The sequence below is a fragment of the Geotrypetes seraphini genome, chromosome 1 (assembly GCF_902459505.1).
Source record: "Geotrypetes seraphini chromosome 1, aGeoSer1.1, whole genome shotgun sequence".
Taxonomy (NCBI): Eukaryota; Metazoa; Chordata; class Amphibia; order Gymnophiona; family Dermophiidae; genus Geotrypetes; species Geotrypetes seraphini.
The window spans coordinates 448,216,707-448,238,495 of NC_047084.1; the positions used below are offsets into that span (position 1 = coordinate 448,216,707).

Sequence of the window (21,789 nt, forward strand, 5' to 3'; positions counted from 1 at the left end):
AGAATTGCCTTTAAGGTATCCAGTCACCAGGACAGAAACGTAATCTGACCAGAGGCAACACACAAAGTAGCATCAGGACAAGAATTGTCTTTGATATTTTACTTCTGTACCGTTTGAGACCCAGTGCTCTGTAGGACTTTTACCTTTTTGAGTTTACAGATAAAATACATAAAAGGCAGTTCTATAACTTGGTTTGTGCAATTATGTGTGACTTGTACACTTATGCACTCTGCACTATTCCATAAGATAGTGCATAACTGCAGGTTGTGTGCATATGGATGGAACATGGAAGGGGTGTGGATCTGTCTCCACAATATGCACACATTTATAGATTACTGTAAGTTACAGGTGTTACATGGCCTGCCATTGACCTGGTGTAAATGGTTATGTCTAAATTTAGGAGCACCAATCTGAGTTTATTCTAGTATTCTATAAGGGCATACTGGCACACAGATGATAGACATCTTATAAACTGAGTGCCTTCAGGATGGGCCCCATAGTGACAGGCTGGGTCAGGAACTGGTTGAGTAGAAGACGACAGAGGGTAGTGGTCAATGGAGATTGCTCTGAGGAAAGGGATGTTACCAGTGGTTCTGTTCTTGGTCCTGTTCCTTTTAACATTTTTATAAGCGATATTGCTGAAGGGCTGTAAGGTAAGATTTGCCTCTTTGCGGACGATACCAAAATCTGCAATGCAGTAGACACTCCGGATGATGTGAATAACATGAAGAAAGACCTAGTGAAGCTTGAAAAATGGTCTGAAATTTGGCAGCTAAAATTTAATGCTAAGAAATGCAAGGTCATGCATTTGGACTGCAAAAACCCGAGGGAACGGTACAGTTTAGGGGGGGTGAAGAACTTATGTGCATGACAGAAGAGCGGGACTTGGGTGTGATTGTATGTGATGATCTTAAAGTGGCCCAAAAGGTTGAAAAGGTGATGGTGAAAGCTAGAAGGATGCTAGGGTGCATAGGAAGAGGTATGGCCAGTAGGAAAAAAAGAGGCATTGATGCCCCTGTATAAGACTCTGGTGAGACCTCATTTAGAATATTGTGTACTCATATGTTCAATCTATTTCATAGACACTCCTCTCTTCTTCTTCTTCCTCTTCCTCTTTACCTTCATCTTTTTCCTCATTTTATTCTTTTTCTTTCTTCCTTCAATTTCTCTTTCCTCTTATCTTTTCTTTTATTATTTTTTCATGAACAGTCCTAGTACTTTAGATCTTTTAAAACGATTCAATTCTACATTGTACAATGTAACTGAATATTTGTTATACTAAATGTTTTGTTTTATTTTTTGATACCCTGTACTTGAACTGTTTCTTATATTTTTTCAAAAAACTCAATAAAAAATATTGAACTAAAAAAAAAAAAAAAAAAAAAAAAAGAATATTGTGTACAATCACCTTCAAAAAGATATAAAAAGGATGAGTTGGTCCAGAGGAAGGCTACTAAAATGGTGCCTGGTCTTCGTCATAAGGCATATGGGGACAGACTTAGGGCTCCTTTTATCAAGCTGCGCTAGCGGTTTAACGCACGTAATAGCGCGCATTAAACCACCAGCCGCGACCGCCTCCTCTTGAGCAGGCGGTAGTTTTTTGGCCAGCGCAGGGGTTAACGCGTGATGAAAAGTCGCGCGTGTTAACCCTGCTAGCAAGGCTTGATAAAAGGAGCCCTTAAAGATCTCAATATGTATACTTTGGAGGAAAGGCAGGAGAGGGGAGATATGATAGAGATGTTCAAATACCTACATGACATAAATGTTCATGAGTCGATTCTCTTTCATTTGAAAGGAAGCTCTGGAATGAGAGGGCATAGGATGAAGTTAAGAGAAAACAGGCTCAGAAAGGGTGGTAGATGCATGGAACAGTAGGAAGAGGTAGTGGAGACAGAGATTATGTCTGAATTCAAGAAAGCTTGGGATAGGCATGTGGGATCTCTTAGAGAGAGGAAAAGATAATGGTTACTGCAGATGGGCGGACTGGATGGGCCATTTGTCCTATATCTGCCATCATGTTTCTCTGTTTCTATTATATAATTGGTGCTAAGTGTATGGTGTTAGTGGGCATACTGGAGGCACCCAGTTATAGAATTACCCCTATGTACCTCCATCCATTAATGTATATGGGAATTGTCGTGCCAATAAAGTTTTTTTGACTGTATTTAGAGAGAGAGAGAGAGGAAAGGGGAAGGGGAAAAGATATTTAAAAATCCCCTTGTGGGATTTCTAGCTCAAAATTCAAATTTAATGCTACTAGTGTTTCCCAAAATAAATATGAAGTCAACAGGATTATTTGCTTTTTCTTGTGAATGTCATGTCCCCATGAGCTGTAGTCCTCAGTCACTTTCTCTTTCCTCATTCTACCCTATAGTGCTGTGACCTCGGTTTCCACCTCTCCCTGGGCCGAGCACTACGGGTGTATTTGTCTGCAGAAACGCAGGTGGAGGCCTCGCATCAGGAGAGCCTGGGGGCTGTGCGGAGGGCTGTAGAGGGCCTGGATGCTCTCGGGGACAAGGGAAAGGTCATGGAAGCCAGCTCTGCTGCTTTCTGCCCACCGCTGAAATTTGAGTTCCAGCCACATGAGGGGGACGAGGTAAGGTGTGGAGAAATGTATCCTGAATGTACTTAAAACCTCACACCGCCAGCCCCACCCCAATCTTCCTTTCAAGAGTTTTGTTTAGATATAAGGAATTGGGTTGTCTGGCGGATCACTGCACCAGTGAATGCACAAGGACTCAGCTTGTGACTGGAGTAAATGCCTTTATAGGGTATGAAGTTCATGTATTGACCCCTCATAGAATATACAGTATCTCCGCTATTGACTAAACTTCACTGGCTTCCAATAATCTCTAGGGTTTACCTTAAATGTTCCTGTATAACATTTATTCTTGTTTTGCATCTGTCCTTTACTAATTCCTTTATCTTGGAATTCAAAAAGACCTGGTATAACCAGAACCATACAAAAACTTAAACTTTTCTTCCCTTCACTGAAAGGCATCACCTCTACTGGCAAACTGGGGAAATCTTTATTTTTCAAAATACAGTAATCCTCCGAAATTCAAATGCAGTTTTTTGCCTATCAAAAGGCAGGGGAGGCAGAAGAGGGCAGCTGGAGTGTCGGCGGGTGAAGAAAATCACTCGCAGTCTGCTCCAACCGCCTCTTCCTGTAGTAAAATCGGGCTACACTAATCAGGAGCTGCTTTGACATGCAGCTCCTGATTGGTGTAGCCTGACTTTACTACAGGAAGAGGCAGTCGGAGCAGACTGCGAATAAGTGAGTCTGTGATTCGCGAATTGCAAATTCGCGGGGGAAACCTGTAACTGATCTATGAAATAATATTCCTTTACAGTTGCGAAATCTGGGCTCTCTTCAAATATTTTGCAAACATCTGAAAACTTGGTTATTTTCAAAATTGTAAAACATTTTCATAAGAACATAAGCAATGCCTCTGCTGGGTCAGACCTGAGGTCCATCGTGCCCATCAGTCCGCTCACGCGGTGGCCCAACAGGTCCAGGACCTGTGCAGTAATCCTCTATCTATACCCCTCTATCCCCTTTTCCAACAGGAAATTGTCCAATCCTTTCTTGAACCCCAGTACTGTACTCTGCCTTATTACTCCCTCTGGAAGCGCATTCCAGGTGTCCACCACACATTGGGTAAAGAAAAACTTCCTAGCATTCGTTTTGAATCTGTCCCCTTTCAACTTTTCTAAATGCCCTCTTGTTCTTTTATTTTTCGAAAGTTTGAAGAATCTGTCCCTCTCCACTCTCTCTATGCCCTTCATAATCTTTAAGTCTCTATCATATTCCCTCTAAGTCTCCTCTTCTCCAGGGAAAAGAGTCCCAGTTTCTCCAATCTCTCAGCATATGAAAGGTTTTCCATACCTTTTATCAGACGTGTTGCTCTCCTCTGAACCCTCTCGAGTATCGCCATATCCTTCTTAAGGTTCGGCGACCAATATTGGACTCAGTACTCCAGATGCGGACGCACCATTGCCCGATACAATGGCAGGATAATTTCTTTCATTCTGGTTGTAATACCCTTCTTGATTATATCTAGCATTCTATTTGCTCTCATAGTGGCCGCTGCGCAGTGTGCCGTCGGCTTCATTGTCATGTCCACCATTACCCCCAAGTCCCTTTCTTGGGTACTCTCATTCAATAACATCCCTCCCATCGAATAACTGTACCTCGGGTTCCTGCTTCCCACATGTAGTACTTTACATTTCTCAACGTTGAACTTCATCTGCCATCTCGTCGCCCATTCCCCTAGTTTGTTCAAGTCTCTTTGTAATTCTTCGCAGTCCTCTTTAGTCCGAGCTGCACTAAATAGTTCGGTGTCATCTGAGAATTTTATTATCTCGCACTTTGTCCCTGTTTCTAGATCATTTATAAATATATTAAATAGCAGTGGTCCAAGCACTGAGCCCTGCGGAACACCACTCGTGACCCTTCTCCAGTCCGAGTAGTGGCCCTTCACTCCTACCCTCTGTTTCCTACCCACCAACCAATTTCTGATCCATCTATGTATGTCTCCTTTCACCCCATGGTTCTTCAGTTTACGAAGTAGGCGTTCATAGGGTAGCTTGTCAAAGGCTCTTTGGAAGTCTAGGTATATGATGTCTATGGGGTCTCCTCTGTTCATTCGTTTGTTAATTCCTTCGAAGAAGTGCAATAAGTTCATTAGGCACGATCTCCCCTTGCAGAAACCATGTTGGCTGGTTATCAGAAGTTCGTTTCTTCCTTTTTTTTCTTTATTATTATTAATCTTACTGTAAAACGAGTCGAGTTCTATTTGCATGGAGAAGACATGGTCTATAAACTTAAGTTTTAGTTTAGTTTATATTTGATTTCATGTCATGTGTGCATTTTGCTCTTTCTTGACCTAGGTCAGGAGACGGCAGATTATACATAAGAACATAAGAACATAAGCATTGCCTCTGCCGGGTCAGACCGGGTCGCGCCCGGCAGTCCGCTCCCGCGGCGGCCCTCCAGGTCCATGACCTGAAAATGTTCCCTACCTTACCTAAAAAGTCCATACCCTATTTGCTCAGTGTCTTGTGAGGTAAACCTCTATCTGTACCCCGTTATTCCCTTCGCTTCCAGGAAGTCATCCAGTCCCTTTTTGAACCCCAGAATTGTACTCTGGCTTATCACCTCTCCGGGAAGCGCGTTCCAGGTGTCTACCACCCGTTGAGTGAAGAAGAACTTTCTTGCATTCGTTTTGAATCTGTCTCCTCTCAGTTTTTCTGAGTGACCTCTTGTTTTAGTTGCCCCTGCTAGTCTAAAGAATCTGTCCCTCTCCACCTTCTCTATGCCTTTCATGATTTTATAAGTCTGTATCATGTCCCCTCTCAGTCTCCGCTTTTCCAGGGTAAAGAGCCCCAGCCTGTCTAACCGTTCGGCATATGAGAGGTTCTCCATACCCTTTATCATCCTCGTTGCTCTCCTCTGGACCCTCTCGAGTATTGCCATGTCCTTCTTGAGGTATGGCGACCAGTATTGGACGCAGTATTCCAGATGTGGGCGCACCATTGCTCGATACAGTGGCAGGATAACTTCCTTCGTTCTGGTAGTGATACCCTTTTTGATAATGCCCAGCATTCTGCTCGCTTTTTTTGAGGCCGCTGCACATTGCGCCTCCGGCTTCATTGTGTTATCCACCAATACCCCCAGATCTTTTTCTTGGTTGCCTTCCCCGAGTACCCTCCCTCCCATTGTATAGCTGTACCTGGAGTTCCCCTTCCCTATGTGCAAGACCTTACATTTCTCCACATTGAAGCTCATCTGCCATTTTTTTGCCCACTCACTCAGTTTGTTCAGGTCGCTCTGCAGGTCTTTGCATTCCTCAACAGTTCTGACCGTTCTGGAGAGTTTTGTGTCATCCGCGAACTTGATAACTTCGCACTTTGTCCCCGTTTCTAGATCATTAATAAATATATTGAACAACAGTGGTCCCAGCACTGACCCCTGCGGAACACCACTTGTGACCCCTATCCAGTCAGAGTAGTGCCCCTTTACTCCTACCCTCTGCTTCCTGTCCGCCAGTCAATTTTTGATCCATCTGTGCACGTCCCCTTCCACCCCGTGACTCCACAGTTTCTTCAGTAGGCATTCATGGGGCACCTTGTCGAAGGTTTTTTGGAAATCTAGATATACGATGTCTACGGGGTCACCTTGGTCCAATTGTTTACTTATCCCCTCAAAGAAATTCAGTAGATTCGTCTGGCATGATCGGCCTTTACAGAAACCATGCTGGCTTGATCTCATCAGATTATTTTTTTCTATATGCTCATTGATACCTTCCCTGATCAGTGATTCGGCCATCTTTCCCGGAACAGAGGTTAAGCTCACCGGTCTGTAGTTTCCCGGGTCGCCTCTCGATCCTTTCTTGAAGATCGGTGTAATATTCGCTATCTTCCAGTCCTCCGGGATTACCCCTGTTCTCAAGGACAGGTTGCAAATATGCCGCAGTAACTCTGCTGTTTCATCTCTGAGCTCTTTCAGTATTCTCGGGTGGATCCCGTCTGGTCCCGGAGCTTTGTCAGTTTTTAATCTATCTATCTGCCTGAGAACGTCTTCGAGGCTTACCTCCATGCATGATAATTTCCCCTCTTGATCTCCCCTGAAGATTTTTTCTGGTTCTGGCACACTGGACGTGTCTTCTATTGTAAAGACCGACGAGAAGAACTCGTTTAGCCTACCGGCCACCTCTTTTTCCTCTTTCACCACTCCCTTCCGGTCACCCTCATCCAGGGGTCCCACCTCCTCCCTCGCTGGCTGTTTCCCTTTCACATATCGGAAAAATGGTTTGAAATTTCTTGCTTCGTTTGCCAGTCTCTCCTCATACTCTTTCTTGGCTTTCCTGACTACTCGGTGACATTGTTTTTGATACTGCCTGTGCTCTCTCCAATTTCCTTCGGTTTTGTCTTTTTTCCACTTCCGAAATGATTTTTTCTTGTCTCCTATCACTTTCTTTACTTCACTGGTTATCCATGCAGGGTCCTTCGTCTGATTCTTTTTGGACCCTTTCCTAAATCTTGGTATATATAGGTTTTGCGCCTTGTTTATTGTGTCCTTGAATAGGGACCAGGCTTGCTCCACAGTCCGTGTTTCCTTGGAGCTGTTTCTGAGCTTCTTTCTCACCATTTGTCTCATGGCATCATAGTTCCCTTTCTTGAAGTTAAACGTTGTTGCCTTGGTTCTCTTTCCCTTAGGTAATCCTATTTGCACTTTGAACTGAATCATGTTGTGGTCACTGGTTCCTAGTGGTCCCACGACCTCCACTCCCTTTGCTGGTCCTTTCAGCCCATTGAGGATCAGATCCAGAATCACTGATCCTCTCGTTGGTGCCTCGACAAGTTGTTCCATGAAGCTGTCCTGAACAGCTTCCAGGAACTCCGTTTCCCTTGCACATTTTGAATTTCCAAGACACCAGTCTATCCCAGGGTAGTTGAAATCTCCCATAACTATGGTGTTTGGGTTTTTGCATTCCCTTCTCAGCTCGGCTACCATTTCTGTATCCTCGGCTTCGGTTTGCCCAGGTGGACGGTAGAACAGTCCCATCTTTATCTCGGATCCGTTGCTTCCTGGTACTTTGACCCACAATGACTCCAGTTGGGCATTTGTTGCTGATGTGTCCAGAGTGGATGAGTAAATGGTGTCCCTTATGTATAGTGCTATTCCTCCTCCTTTCTGGTAAGTCCTGTCTTTTCGGTAGAGTTTGTATCCTGGCAGTACTATGTCCCATTTGTTTTCCTCGTTCCACCAAGTTTCCGTGATCCCTATGATGTCTAGTCTCTCCTTATTGGCCATGACTTCTAGCTCCCCCATTTTGTTCTTCAGGCTCCTTGCATTAGTATACATGCAGTTCAAGTCCTGGCATTTTCCCTTCCTTGCTATTTTCCCTTGCATTCCATTCTTCATTCTGTCCCCTTCCTGACCTGTCAACTCCTGAGTATTGTCTCTTTTGTCTTCTCTTTGTGGTAGATTCCTATTGCCTTCCCCTTTTGTCGTGTTCCTATTGTCCTCCTCTTGTTCCTTCTCATTATCCAGTCCCATTTTGACTTCCCCTTGTAGTATGTTCATCCTGTCCCCCTCTCACTTCGTCTGACTCCCTTGAATGTTCATAGTCAGTTGCTTGCCACTTGTGTCTTCCCCGCAATCTTCCCCTCAGTACCTTCACTGGATACTGTTTCCCGAACCGTCGATACCAGGTCGACTGTCGGCTTTCCCCTTCTACTTAGTTTAAAGCTTGTTCTATCGCTCTTCTGACGTTATTTGCTAGTTGTCTAGTTCCCGCCTTGCTCAGGTGTAGACCATCCTTTTTGAAAAGCTTGTTCTTTCCCCAGAATGTTGTCCAGTTCCTTATGAAGAGAAAACCCTCTTCCTCACACCATCTTCTCATCCATGCATTAATTGATTGTAGCTCCGTCTGCCTCTTCGTTTCTGCCCTCGGCACTGGCAGGATCTCTGAGAAGGCTATCCTCTGGGTCCTCATCTTCAGTTTCCTTCCTAAGATCTTGAACTGTTCAGTCAGTGCATTCTTGCTGTAGTCTCTCCTGGTGACATCATTCGTTCCGACGTGGACTATCACTGCTGTTTCTTCCGTCTCTGCCCCCACCAGGATTCTTTCAATCTTGTCAACGATGTCCTTCGTTCTTGCTCCTGGGAGACAGGTCACTAGCTGATCCTCTCTCCCTTCTGCTATGTGACTGTCGACGTGCCTCAGGATTGAGTCTCCCACCAGGATTGCAGATTTCCCTTCTTTCAGCCTATGTTTCGGTCGCAGGTCTGTGTCCTTGGTGTTCTTCTTTTCTTCCAGCAAGGTTCTTCCGTGGGTATCCTCTACCTTGATGTCAGAAGTTTCTTGTCTTCTGCTCTGTGTGTCTTCATCATTTCCGTGCACCTGTTCTTCCACTTTCCTGTAGGCATCCTCGATGAACTTCTCGAGCTCCCTGACTTGCTCCTCGATGCACCTCTCTCTCATGGGGTCTTCGGCTGTCTGGAAGGGGGCTTCTGTAATGTACAGTATATGCTATAAGACATGATATTGCAAAAATTGAGGATAAAAATCCCTAATGTAATAAACATGATACAATTAAATCATCATCCACTTTATACTGGGGCAACAGGTGCTAATTGAGTGCAGAAACCTCCCAGCTCGTAGGGCCTGTTTTACAAAGCCGCGCGGCAACAGCCCCAAAGCCCTTTAAATCTCTATGGGCTTTGGGGCCGTTACTGCGCTGCAGCTGCTAGTGCGGCTTTGTAAAATAGGCCCTTAATAAGATCAGTTTTCAACAGTGGGAAGGACGTATAGCTTTAAATGGATACAAATCAAGTTTAAAGTTACACGTATTTTCAGTGAAGTAAGCATATTAGTGATGCCACTGAGAAGTCACATATAATTTTAAATGTATTTCTTATTCATCTACCGTTATGCCTGCAATTTACCTGCAGCTGAATTTTGCTGCTAAACACATAGAGGGGCATAATCGAAAGGGATGTCTAAGTCCGTTTTCATCTAAGTCGCAAGTTGTCCAAAGTAAAAAAACATCTTAGGACACATTTTTGAAAAATACATCCAAAGTTTTTGTTTGGAAAATCGTCTAACTATATGTCCTGCCGATATGATCATCCAAGTCGCTAAATCGTCCATCTTTATACCACATTTTCATCCAACTTTTCATCCAATTCAAAAATGCCTAGAGCAAGTCCTGTTGGGCGTGGGAGGGGTCTGCAAAGTGATGGACTGAACACCCAGACATGGCACCTAAATAGTGGGGTACCTTACAGGGAACTGCTGTGAACTTCACAAAAAGGGTGCAATGTCTTCTCCTCACTACAGCTCCCTTATAGGTCATAGTGAGCCCCCCAGACCACATCCAGAATCCCCTAGACCCACTTATCTACCACCCCAATAGCCCTTATGGCTGCAGGAAACACTTATATGCCAGTAAAAAAGGGTTTTGGGGGTGTATAGGGGAGTGCACATGTTTCAGTATCAATGCAGTAATTACAGGGGCTTATGGGCATGGGTCCTCCTCTCCATGGGTCCCTAACCCACCCTCAAGACGGCTTAAACTGCCTCTGTGCTGGACGACTAGGCTTTCCTATGCCAGGCTGCCAGGTGATGATGGTCTGGAGGCTGAATTTTAAAGGTGTGATTAATATTTTTATGGGGGTGGGGGGTGAGGGGTTGGTGATCACTGGGGTAGTGTGTGGGGGTCTGTTTTATGTGTTTGCAGTGCTTATCTGGTGACTTTAGGTGGGTTTATGTGACTTAGATCATGTTTTAGATGGTCTAAGTCACAACGTCCAAGTTCCGTCGATTCTGGACTGTACGGTTATACATGCTGTATGACTAAGTCTAAGCCGGCCCACGTCCTGCCCAACTCCCGCCCTCGACACTTTGGTCGTTCAGCGGCACTATGAAGGCCTAGGTCGTTTAGAAATATGTCCAAAACCCGTTTTTATTATCGGCACTTGGATGTATTTCAACAATGTTTGTCCAAGTGACGACTTAGGCCAGTTTTTGGATGTTTTTCTCTTTCGATTATGAGCCCCATATGGTTTTGCCTGACCTCTGCACCTTTTTTCTAAATGTATAACTTTGGCTGTTTTGTTAAGAGGCTGCCTTAATTTTATCTGCTGAGTTAACAGTATTGGACAGTTTCCAGTTAATTTCTGGGTGACATGGCCTGGCACTGAATATGGATTAATTCTGCTTGCGGTGTCAGTGACTTAAAAACTGCTGACCACCGCAAGCTGAATGTTACTCCCTAGATCTCATTGCCTAAATTGGATCCTGTGCTAAAATAGCACGGTTAGTGGTAAAGTAACTCTTCTTAATGGTAGCCCTTGTTGAGAATTGCTGTTGTTGTTAGGTGCCATCGACTCACGTTCGAGGCCTAGTGACTTGAATTGCGGATCTAAAAAGAAATTGGTTTTGTGCTAGTTTTGGGAACTCCAACCCTAAATCTCTAACAGGAAAATATGACAGTCTCAGTGGGTTACAGAGATTATATATTTTAGTATCAAATATTATATGTAAAACCTTTTTGCTTTGTCTTCTTGGCTTGTCTGTCAGGTGTGTGACGTGAGAGTGGAGTCCACCTTGCGTAATGAGCTGGTTGCCCGATTCCAACAGATCCAATCCAGGCTTTCCACTGTGAATATTGAGACAGAAGAGGTACTGCAGGGCTCCTCTTGCTTTCTGGAGGGTGGAGGACAAGGAACAGGAGACACTCTGGCACTGAGGCTCTGATGCCTCCTGTGCCCTTCTCAAAATCTTAGCAGGGTGCAACCGGCCAGAGTAAGACAGTGCAAACTGGGTGGGAGACCTTGAAATCTCTGGCTGATTTGGGATCCAAATGGATTGGTTCTAGAGAAATGGGTGGGGGGAGGGGGAATTTTGTTTATTATTTTTATAATATGGCCTCTTGTTTAGATTGCTGTTACCACAATTCTGTGAAGGGCAAGAAATTGGGGTGGGAATGAATCATAGTTCATGTAACTGGTGGAAGGAGAGAATCTGCTTTCTGATGTAGTTTATAATGTTTCAGCAGTTGGTTGGCAGGCAGTTTGAGGTGTGGATTGTACATATGGGTATTCTGATCCCTATTATTTCTTTCCCTATTCTCAGGTGAACAAGACACTGAAGGCCACCCTACAGCCTCTCCTGGACCTCATGACAGCAGATGACTGGGATGTCTTGGAAGCCTTTCAATCCAGCCAGTCTACAGAATCACTCAAGTCCTCAGGATCTGATCCGGGTAGCAAGCAGAGCATTGCCAAGCGCCGATCCAACCAGCAGGAAACAGAGAGCTTTTACTTGATGGTAAAGGAGAGGATGGGGGGAAGAAAGGATGGGCTTAGATGTTCCTCAGTTGATGTGGTAAGCGCCATATTGGACACACGTGGAGACCAGTATGCACTTCTCCCTCAATATTCGCGGGGGTTAGGGGTAGAGCCGGCCCGTGACTATTGAAAATTCACAAATAAATTTTGGGCCACCCACCCCACCTTCCTCCCGCCTTCCCCCTGGCATTCTAGACCTAACCTGGTGGTCTAGCAGTCTTTCAGGGCAGGAGCGATCTTCCTTTGCTCCTGCCCCATGCAGTTACTTCTACGACGGGAACTCACGGCAGCCATTTTGGATGAGTGATCTGCATGGGGCAGGAGCATAGGAAGATCGCTCCTGACCCGAAAGACCACTAGACCACCAGGTAAGGTACAGGAGGCAGGAGGGAAGTGGGGGTGATTCCGGTTTTAGGAAATCATAAACAATCGAAATTGCGAGTCCTAAAACCGCGAATTGGGAGGGGAAAGTGTACTGTGTAAACTGGGGTGCAGGAATGGCCTGGTGTGTGAGGAAACGAATGGAATAGAGGGATGGAAGAATGAATGAACAAATAGATGAATATTAATGGTAGGAAGGTTATTAGGAGAAGCATGTGGATGAATGGATGACCTGAAAGACACAATAGAATTGTTCATGAAATAAATGGAAGGTGCACCTTGATTAGTGCTATGAGGGAGGGGAGGGACTTGGCCCTCATGAGATCAATGTAAGGTGCAATGTGATTAGTGCTACAGTGGTGGTAGTGGGAACATGGCTTTTATTAGGTGAGTAGAAGGTGTAATGAGATTGGTGCTGGGGTGGGGTCATAGCCTTCATGAGGTCCTTACTGACTTTTTCATTTGTTCAGAAATTTCAGGAATATCTGAATGGCCGGAGCCTTATCTCCAAACTAGAAGCCAAGCATGAACAGCTGAAAGAGGCTATTAAGAAGGGTGAGTGGCCTAGTGAACAGGGGACAGAGATTAGGGGTTGCCTCAGAATTAACCTCATAAGATATCTTTGTCATCATATAGTTAAAGTCTCCCTTTGTACTGACTGTGCCACCCTCAGCTCCAGCTGTTTTCTGAAAGAAATAGGGTTGTCTCTAATAGAAAGGAGATGTATTGGGAGAGAAAGTAAATTTTGTGAATGGGGAAAATTGGGGGAGGGGGATTGGGGGGGTGAAGGTTGAAGTCTGGAGTGGCATCTCTCTAATAATCTCTCCCTTCCCTTTCTCCTACCCCTTCCCATAGTCCCTGAAAGTACTCTTTCATCCACTCTTCCTTGACTCAAACTCCCTATTCTCAGGATGGTCCTGGAGAACCCCCGAGCAACTCAGGTTTTCAGGATGTCCACAATGATTATTATGAATGAGATAGATTTGTAGGCAGTGGAAGTTATGCATACTCATTGTGGACATCCTGGAAACAAGACTGGCTAAAGCACTGATAAAGGGTGAGAAGGGAGAATGGAGTGAAGAACTGATTCAAGAAACACCAACTTATACCTTTTCTCCTCCCATCTCCTTTCCCTACTCCCTGTCTTCTCCTTGTCTTGGTTGTATTACCCTCGTACCTCCCTTTCTTGGCCCCCATATCTTCTCCCTTCCCTGCCTCCGGTGGACATTACTTTGTTTCTCAGCTGTTGAAATACTGCTATAAAAGTAAATCTATTCTAAAATTTACACTTTCATGTTTTGTTTTAAGTTTTATTGCTAAAAATAAACCATTTTTTAAAAAATTCTTTATTCATTTTTTAATCTTACAACAAGTGTACAAATAATAAAACATTTAAAATTAAATACATCACTTGAATTTCTTTCTAGTATAACATCAAATAAATAAATGTATTCCCTTCCCACCCACCCTTTCCTTTAGCATTCAATCAAAAATATACCCTTTATGTATCTTTTCTTATCTTAATTCATATATTTCACAACCACTTTATTTAGATTCTTTGTAGATAACAAATGAAACCTCTGGACAAATACCAAGGAAATAACAAAATTTCTAAAAGAAATAAATATCCTAAATAAACAGACATCAGCCTATAATAACAACATCAAATTAAATTCAGGATAATACAAACTTATTTAAAAAAAGTCTTCACTCCCTTTCTGAAAATTCCCAAATGATGAATCAGTCTTATTGGTGATGGTAAATTATTCTAAACTGTGGCTGCTTGAAAAGAAAGTGTACTAAAAGCAAACTCCTCCCAACCCCCACTTTTACAAAAGCGCAGAAGAGGTTTTTAGCACCGGCCAACGAGCTGAATGCTCTGTGCTGCTCTGATGGTGATAGAGTTCTTATGAGCGTTGGAGCAGCACAAAGCATACAGTGCACTAGCTGGCACTAAAAACCTCTTCCATGCTTTTGTAAAAAAAAAAAAAAAAAAGGGGGGGTTTCATGTAAGGATGCTGTCTGTAGGGCATTTGCTCAAAACTGCCAAGTTACCAGGAGGGAGATTTTAGGTTAGTCTTGGATTTCTGATGTATTCCTTCTGATGCATTATGGGACCTGAAGCACTACTTTTAATGGATCCAGTCACAATTTCACATTGCTTAGTGCTATGAGGTCAAAATCAGGCCTGTACAAAAAGTCTCCCTGGAACGGAGCAACTTGACAGATGGTAGGACTTTATAAATTAAAGCATGGACTAATGCAGGTCTGTCATAAAATAGTAGCTTTGCCAAAAAATGCCGCAGGAATTAATTGCACAAAGCTGAAAGTAGTCTAAAAATAGCATCAGGATCACCATATTATGGTGTACAACAATGTAAATAGTGATCTAATCAAATGATTTCAGTAAATAAGAAAAATGCTGGTTACATAATGAATTTATGCAATTTTTCAGCTGATCACTAGAGGTCAGCAGTAATAAAAAAAATAACTGATAAGTTAGATTATCCCAGGACAAGCAGGCATGATATTCTCACATGTGGGTGACGTCATCTACGGAGCCCCAGCGCGGACAGCTTTTCAAGCAAACTTGCTAGAAGTTTCAAGTTTGCACACTGCACCACGCATGTGCATGCCTTCTCGCCCACTAGAGGGCGCATCCCACCTCGTGGTCCTCAGTTCAATTTTTTCCGCGGAGCCAGAAAGCCCTGTGGATTTGAGCTCCAATTTTGCATTGCCTTTCTGCTGCCGCGTTCCGTTTTTTTCGATCGATTCGCGGTGCTCTTTTCTTATTTGTGTTTTTCGTTCGTTTTAAATTAAAAAAAAAAAAAAAAAAAAATTTTTCTTTTCATTGGGCTCCGGGGGCTCCCGGCAGCCGTGGCCGCGGGACATCGGTCGTTCCCGGCCTCCTTTTCCGTTGATGTCCCGTCCTGTTACGGGATTTAAGAAGTGCAGCCGGTGTGAGAGGTTACTTTCCATCACTGACCCTCACCGGTGGTGCATTGTTTGTCTCGGGCCGGATCATCCGACAGCTTCGTGTGATCGCTGTGCTACTTTTCAGGCCAGAGCTCTCCGCCGCCGACAAGCCAGAATGGCGGAATTGTTCGCCGTGGAGGCATATATTCTCACAACCCGCCCGCCTCCCCGGGGATGGCTTCTTTGCTAGTTATGGAACTGAGGACCACGAGGTGGGATGCGCCCTCTAGTGGGCGAGAAGGCATGCACATGCGTGGTGCAGTGTGCAAACTTGAAACTTCTAGCAAGTTTGCTTGAAAAGCTGTCCGCGCTGGGGCTCCGTAGATGACGTCACCCACATGTGAGAATATATGCCTGCTGTCCCTGGATAACACCTGTTACGGTAAGTAGCTGTGCTTTTTGATGCCTTTATTGGAATGACTGTTGCATATATGCCTTGGAGGGCCATTTTCGAAAAGGATGTCTAAGTCTGATTTGGATATTTTCTGCTAAACGTCCAAAGTCGGAACACAGAAATGTCCATTTTGGAAAACTGAACTGCTAGATGTTCCCCCCTCCCAATTTTTTGGGAGGGAAAATCGCCTACTTGGTAGTCTTGGCCGCCAAAACATCTAGAAATGCCAGGACATCTAACTTTATTTGCCATTTTCAACATCAAAAAAGGCCAAGTTAGAAACGTCCATGTCAGCACCATTTAGACATGGGAAGGGCCACCCTTCTAATGGACTTGGCCACATAGACATGCCAACAGAGTAGTGAGGCACTTTAGAGGGCACTGCTGTGAACTTCACATAAAACGTGCCAGTTATACATCTCATTATAAACCCCTTATAATTTATGGTGAGCCTTCCCAAACTCCCACAAAACGTACTATACCAACCTCTTTACCACCTCAGTAGCCCTCATGACTACAGTTTTGGTGGGCTCATACTTAACACCATAGATGTTGTGGCTAGAGTGCCTTATGGGCATGGGTCCTTTTCTCTATGGTTCACTGGCCCATCCACCAAGTTACTTAAGACACTTGTGTGATGATGTAGGCTTTCCCATACCAAGTGCTGCTGTTCTAGAGACAGGTATGTACTCTTTCATTCAGATTTTATGGGGGATGGGAGGTTGTTAGTGAGCAGTGAAGGAGTGTGTAGGGGGTCAGTTTGGGTACCTTTTTGGCACTTAGATGCTTCTAAAACAGGTCTATCTCTAAACGTATAAGTTCCGTCTAGGACATCTTGGAAAAGGTTTGATTATCACTACAAGATGTCCAAGTGCTAAGCACGCCCAAAACATGCCTCCCAACACACACCCCTGGAACTCTGGGCGCACAGCAAGTGAAAGTCTCGCTACAAATCCAGGAAAATGGTTTTGATTATTGACACTTGGACATTCTGGCAATTAGGACATCTGAGAGCCGACTTAGGTGGCTTTTTTATTTCATAAACTGTTTATTCAATGCAAAAAAAAATTTCAAATCAAAAATGCAGCCAACCAGAATTTTCATAGTAAAATTTCCAAGGCAGACAAGCAAATAAAGAATGATGAAGACAAAAGCAAAACCCAGGTCTTGGTTCTTATGACCTGGATTCCAATACACAAGATAAATACCCTTGAAAAGAACTCCTGAGCAACCCCCCATCCCAATACCCCCCTTTCAAGGGCCAAGCGACAGCTTCTGCAATTTGTTCAAAATTTGGCTCCGTTGCAGAGAGAATGTGAACAGATAGGGAGACCAAAGAGAAAGACAGACAGGTTTTGCTCTGTTTCCTAGAATACCATGCTGATATAGACTCCCATGACATTAAATTATGAAATTTGTTCCTCCAATACCAAATAGAAGGTGGAGAATCTTGAAACCCCCGAAATATAACTTTTATGTTTAAATCTATTTTATTAAGCAACAGTAAGTACAACTACAATAGCAACCATGTAAGTACAACTACAATAGCAACATTTTCAGCAAACACCCGCGGAGGACTGGACTCTTATGTCCTCCCCGGACCCACCCGACCCCCCCCCCCAACAAAGAAAACCCTACCCCCCACCCCCCCCCTCCCCATCCCCCCACAGAGACAGAAACACTCGGAAGCAGGGAAAAGCAGAAACATCTAGAAGCACAGTTTCAGAGGTGGAGTCTATTCAAGACCCGGCTACGACTCTCAGGAGGCAAAATGTTCAAATATGGAGTCCAAGTGTGAACAAAGTCTCTGCTCCGGCGTCGGGAAGAACGTGCCAAACGTGCCTCCCAACCCATAAGTTCATGGAGGCGATTTTTTAATCAAAAGCAAATTTTCTTCCCCAAAAAATGACCCCCCCCCCCAGATATTCCACTGAAAGAAAAATCGTACTTTCCAGATGAAAGATGAGAGAGCGCCCAAGTAGAGGCTGCAGATAAGTGTGTACTGCCTGCCAAAATGCTCGAATTCTCGGGCAAAGCCAGAATCCATGACCAATGGAGTTATCCCCTGCCTAACATTTAAACATAGAAACATAGAAAATGACGGCAGAAAAGGGCCACGGCCCATCTAGTCTGCCCACACTAATGGCCCACCCCCTAACTACCTCCATTTAAGACATAAAGGTGTAGGCAAACCCCCAAAATGAAACGCTTGCTTTTGTGAAATATAAGCACGATGAACTGTGCAAAAATGGCATTCTTGAAGTTCCACATTTTTAATCAGCCGGGGGATACCTGCAACAGTAGAAGATAGGGAAGTAAACCAAAGCTGACTACCCAAATTTCTACTCCACTGATCTAAGAGTACCTGATAGGCTTTATTCGGCTGGACTTTTTCTAATAGTTTATGGCAGGGGTAGGCAATTCCAGTCCTCGAGAGCCAGAACCAGGTCAGGTTTTCAAAATATCCACAATGAATATGTATGAGATGGATTTGCATGCACTGCCTCCTTGAGATGCTAATCTATCTCATGCAAATTTATTGTGGATATCCTGAAAACCTGACCTGGCTTCGGCTCTCGAGGACCGGAATTGCCTACCCCTGGCTTATGGTATTGGGAAACCGAGAGCCAGTACCATCAGTTATCAGAGAAAAACCAATGAAGTGTAGTTTGGAATTTCCTAAAAATTGCCCCAACGTGCAAAGAAGCAAAATAATGTGCCACCTGCAAGTATGCATAATAATCAGTGGGATCAAGCATTCTGGAGGTCTGGAAAGGTACAGAATGTACCATCATCCGCAACCACCTGACCCAAATATTGAAGTCCTTTATGGGCCCAACATTTAAACACAACATTTTCCATACCCGGGCTAAAATCTGGATTTACCCACCAACAGCAATATAGCAGTACAAAAGAAATCCTGACCTGAAAGTGATAACAACTGTTATCAAGCTTGACGAAGAGACTGAACTAAACAACTTTGTATCACTGAGCTAGGTACCACAGCACGTTGTGCATGCAATAAATAATTGAGGTGCCGGGAGAAAAAAAGAATCTTTCTCCAGAGCTACATCTGTAAACTGATGACTACTCAAAATCCAATCTCTCAAATGCTGTAATAACAGGCAAGATTATACAATTTAAAGTACGGGACTCTCAGGCCTCCCTGAGACCAGGGGCCCTGTAAAAATTCCTATCGGAATCTACCTTTTTCCCCCCCAACAGAATGAAAGAACCAACCTACGAAGGCACACAATGTCTTTATTCAACAAATACAAAGGTAAAGTTTGTACAGTGTAGAGCCATTTAGGAAAAATAATCATCCGGAATAGCTTGATACGCCCTAGCAAGGAGAGGGGGAGATTTCTCCACTGTCGAAGATTTTTGTCTCTAACAAAAGCTTATCCACATTCAAACTGAAGAGAGATTTGATATCCAACGGCAGTTGAATCCCAAGGTATCGAAAAGAACTCCTAGCCCTTTGTAAAGGAAACGGGGAGCCCCAGTAGTCACGGAGCGAATCTACATAGGCAGCTTTTTGGACATTTTAGTTCTTTAATTATGCCCCTAAAAATGATACACTTACTGGTAGATAAAGAGAAAACAAAGAAGGAGATCTTTTTCAAAGAAATAACAAGAGCAATAACATAGAGTTATGTACAGAGAGGTTTATAGCTAGAACAGTTAACTGGTTCTGGTTTGCATTGCCCATGGTCAGGTCACATTTCCGGTCTGGTGACAGGATACCACATATTTTGCTGCTTCAGCTACGGTTTCTCCTCTTTACCACAAGATTATACAGAGTTGTTCTTGTTCATTCTTTTTTGGGAAGTCTTTGATTTACTCTGTTTAGAGAAATGTGTATCACTGATATCTTTAATTTGCATAGTGTTAATAGGAAGTACTGTACATACATTTATTTTCTGTTTCTACTTCTCCAGTATTGCATTGCATGCAGTTTGGCTTCCTGAGGTTTCCAATTAAGTTTTTGCCTGCCTCTTTCTATTTCTAGTCTGTGTGGAGAGTAACATGGGACAAAGTTTGACCCTGTCCTCCCTGTCTCATCCCTGCAAGCTCTGACTCTGTCCCTTCCCTGCGAACTCTGTTCTTATCTGCACAAGTCTTGAACACTTTAAAATTATGTGTTCGAGGCTTGTGCAGATGAGGACAGAGCTCATGAGAACAGTGTGGGGATAAAAACAGACCCCCGTGAGGACGGAGACAAACGTCCCTATGTAATTCTCTAGGATCGTTTATTCTGTATTTGTTGAGAGTCTGTGTCTGTGGATATCCTAAACACCATGGCTGCCTGGGTATATCCCAAAGACTGGGTTTATATCTGCTAGTTCCTCAGGAGAGGCTCCTGAGAAAATTAAAGTGTCATAGGATAGATGGCAAAGTTCAGTTGTGGATTAAGAATTGATTATCGCATAGAAAACAGAAGGTAGAGTTAAATGATCATTTTTCTCAATGGAGGAGAGTAAACAGTGGAGTGCCACAGGGGTCTGTACTGGGACCGGTGCTATTTAACTTAATTATAAATGACCTGGAAATTGGAACGACGAGTGAGGCGATTAAATTTGCAGATGACACTAAACTGTTCAAAGTTGTTAAAACGCATTCAGATTGTGAACAATTGCATGCGGACCTTAGGAAATTGGAAGACTGGGCATCCAAATGGCAGATGAAATTTAATGTGGACATTGGGAAGAATAATCTGAATCACAGTTACTGGATTCTAAGGTCCACCTTGGGGATTAGCGCCCAAGAAAAGGGTTTGGGTGTCATCGTAGACAATACGATGAACCCTTCTGCCCAATGTGCGGCAGGGGCTAAAAAAGCAAACGGGATGCTAGGAATTATTAAAAAAAGAATGTTATAATGCCCCTGTATCTCTCCATGGTGCGACCTCATCTGGAGTATTGCATTCAATTCTGGTCTCCTTCCTTATCTCAAGAAAGATATAGTGGCACTAGAAAAGGTTCAAAGAAGAGTGACCAAGATGGTAAAGGGGATGGAACTCCTCTCATATGAGGAAAGACTAAAACGGTTAGGGCTCTTCAGCTTGGAAAAGAGATGGCTGAGGGGAGATATGATTTAAGTCTACAAAATCCTAAATGGAGTAGAACGGGTACAAGTGGATCGATTTTTCACTCCGTCAAAAATTACAAAGACTAGGGAACACTCGATGAAGTTACAGGGAAATACTTTTAAAACCAATAGGAGGAAATTTTTTTCACACAGAGAATAGTTAAGCTCTGGAATGTGTTGCCAAAGGATGTGGTAAGAGTGGATAGCGAAGCTGGTTTTAAGAAAGGTTTGGACAAGTTTCTGGAGGAAAAGTCCATAGTCTGTTATTGAGAAAGACATGGGGGAAGCCACTGCTTGCCCTTTATTGGTACCATGGAATATTGCTACTACTTGGGTTTTGGTCACCATGAGAACGGGCTACTGGGCTTGATGGACCATTGATCTGATCCAGTAAGGCTATTCTTATGTTCTTTATTGTACTAGTTTAAATTAAGGGGAGTTGATCAATGGCATAACAAGGAGTGCGTACATTCACTGTTCACTGTACTCATTAATATAGCCTCTACACAGTGGCGTACCTAGCATATGTGACACCCGAGGCCCATCATTTTTTTGACACCCCCCCCATCTGTACAGAAAACATGATTTTTAGTAACAAGCCACACATCACACATGAGTACCTAGGAAAAGGCAGCATCTTACATACTGCAGTGAGAGTACAACATCAGTATACCCATTGTAAAACTAAACAAGCCAGACTAGTACAGATCAATCCTGCAGTCAAGCCTAACAAAAAACCATGTCTTTCGAACACACAGAACACAGAAAACACCTTCGCCTAGTATAGAATATGTAATCACAAACTAACCCCTCCCTCTTTTACAAAACTATAGTGTGGATTTTAGCCACAGTGATAACAGCTCTGACGCTCATAGAATTCTGAGCATCAGAGCTGCTACCACCACGGCTGGCGCTAAAAAACGCTCCACAGTTTTGTAAAAGGGGGGATAAAATAGAAATACATAGATAAAGATTAAATTGAACCAGTAAGAAGCTGGACTCTGCATGTCTCCTAAAGCAATAAATAAATAGAAATTTTTTTCTACCTTTGTCTTCTGTGGTTTCTGCTTTCCTCATCTTCTTG

General features: G+C 43.6%; 1 protein-coding gene across 3 annotated transcripts in view; it reads left to right on the plus strand.

Annotated features, from left to right (window-relative positions):
• ARHGAP4 (Rho GTPase activating protein 4) overlaps nucleotides 1-21,789 on the plus strand; it is a 145,769-nt gene that overhangs the window by 86,877 nt on the left and 37,103 nt on the right. For all 3 annotated transcript variants that reach the window (XM_033920717.1, XM_033920712.1, XM_033920724.1), the window contains 4 exons: nucleotides 2,375-2,596; nucleotides 11,094-11,195; nucleotides 11,649-11,843; nucleotides 12,715-12,799. In XM_033920717.1, coding sequence (XP_033776608.1) covers nucleotides 2,375-2,596; nucleotides 11,094-11,195; nucleotides 11,649-11,843; nucleotides 12,715-12,799 — 604 coding nt within the window. The remainder of the gene's footprint in view (nucleotides 1-2,374; nucleotides 2,597-11,093; nucleotides 11,196-11,648; nucleotides 11,844-12,714; nucleotides 12,800-21,789) is intronic.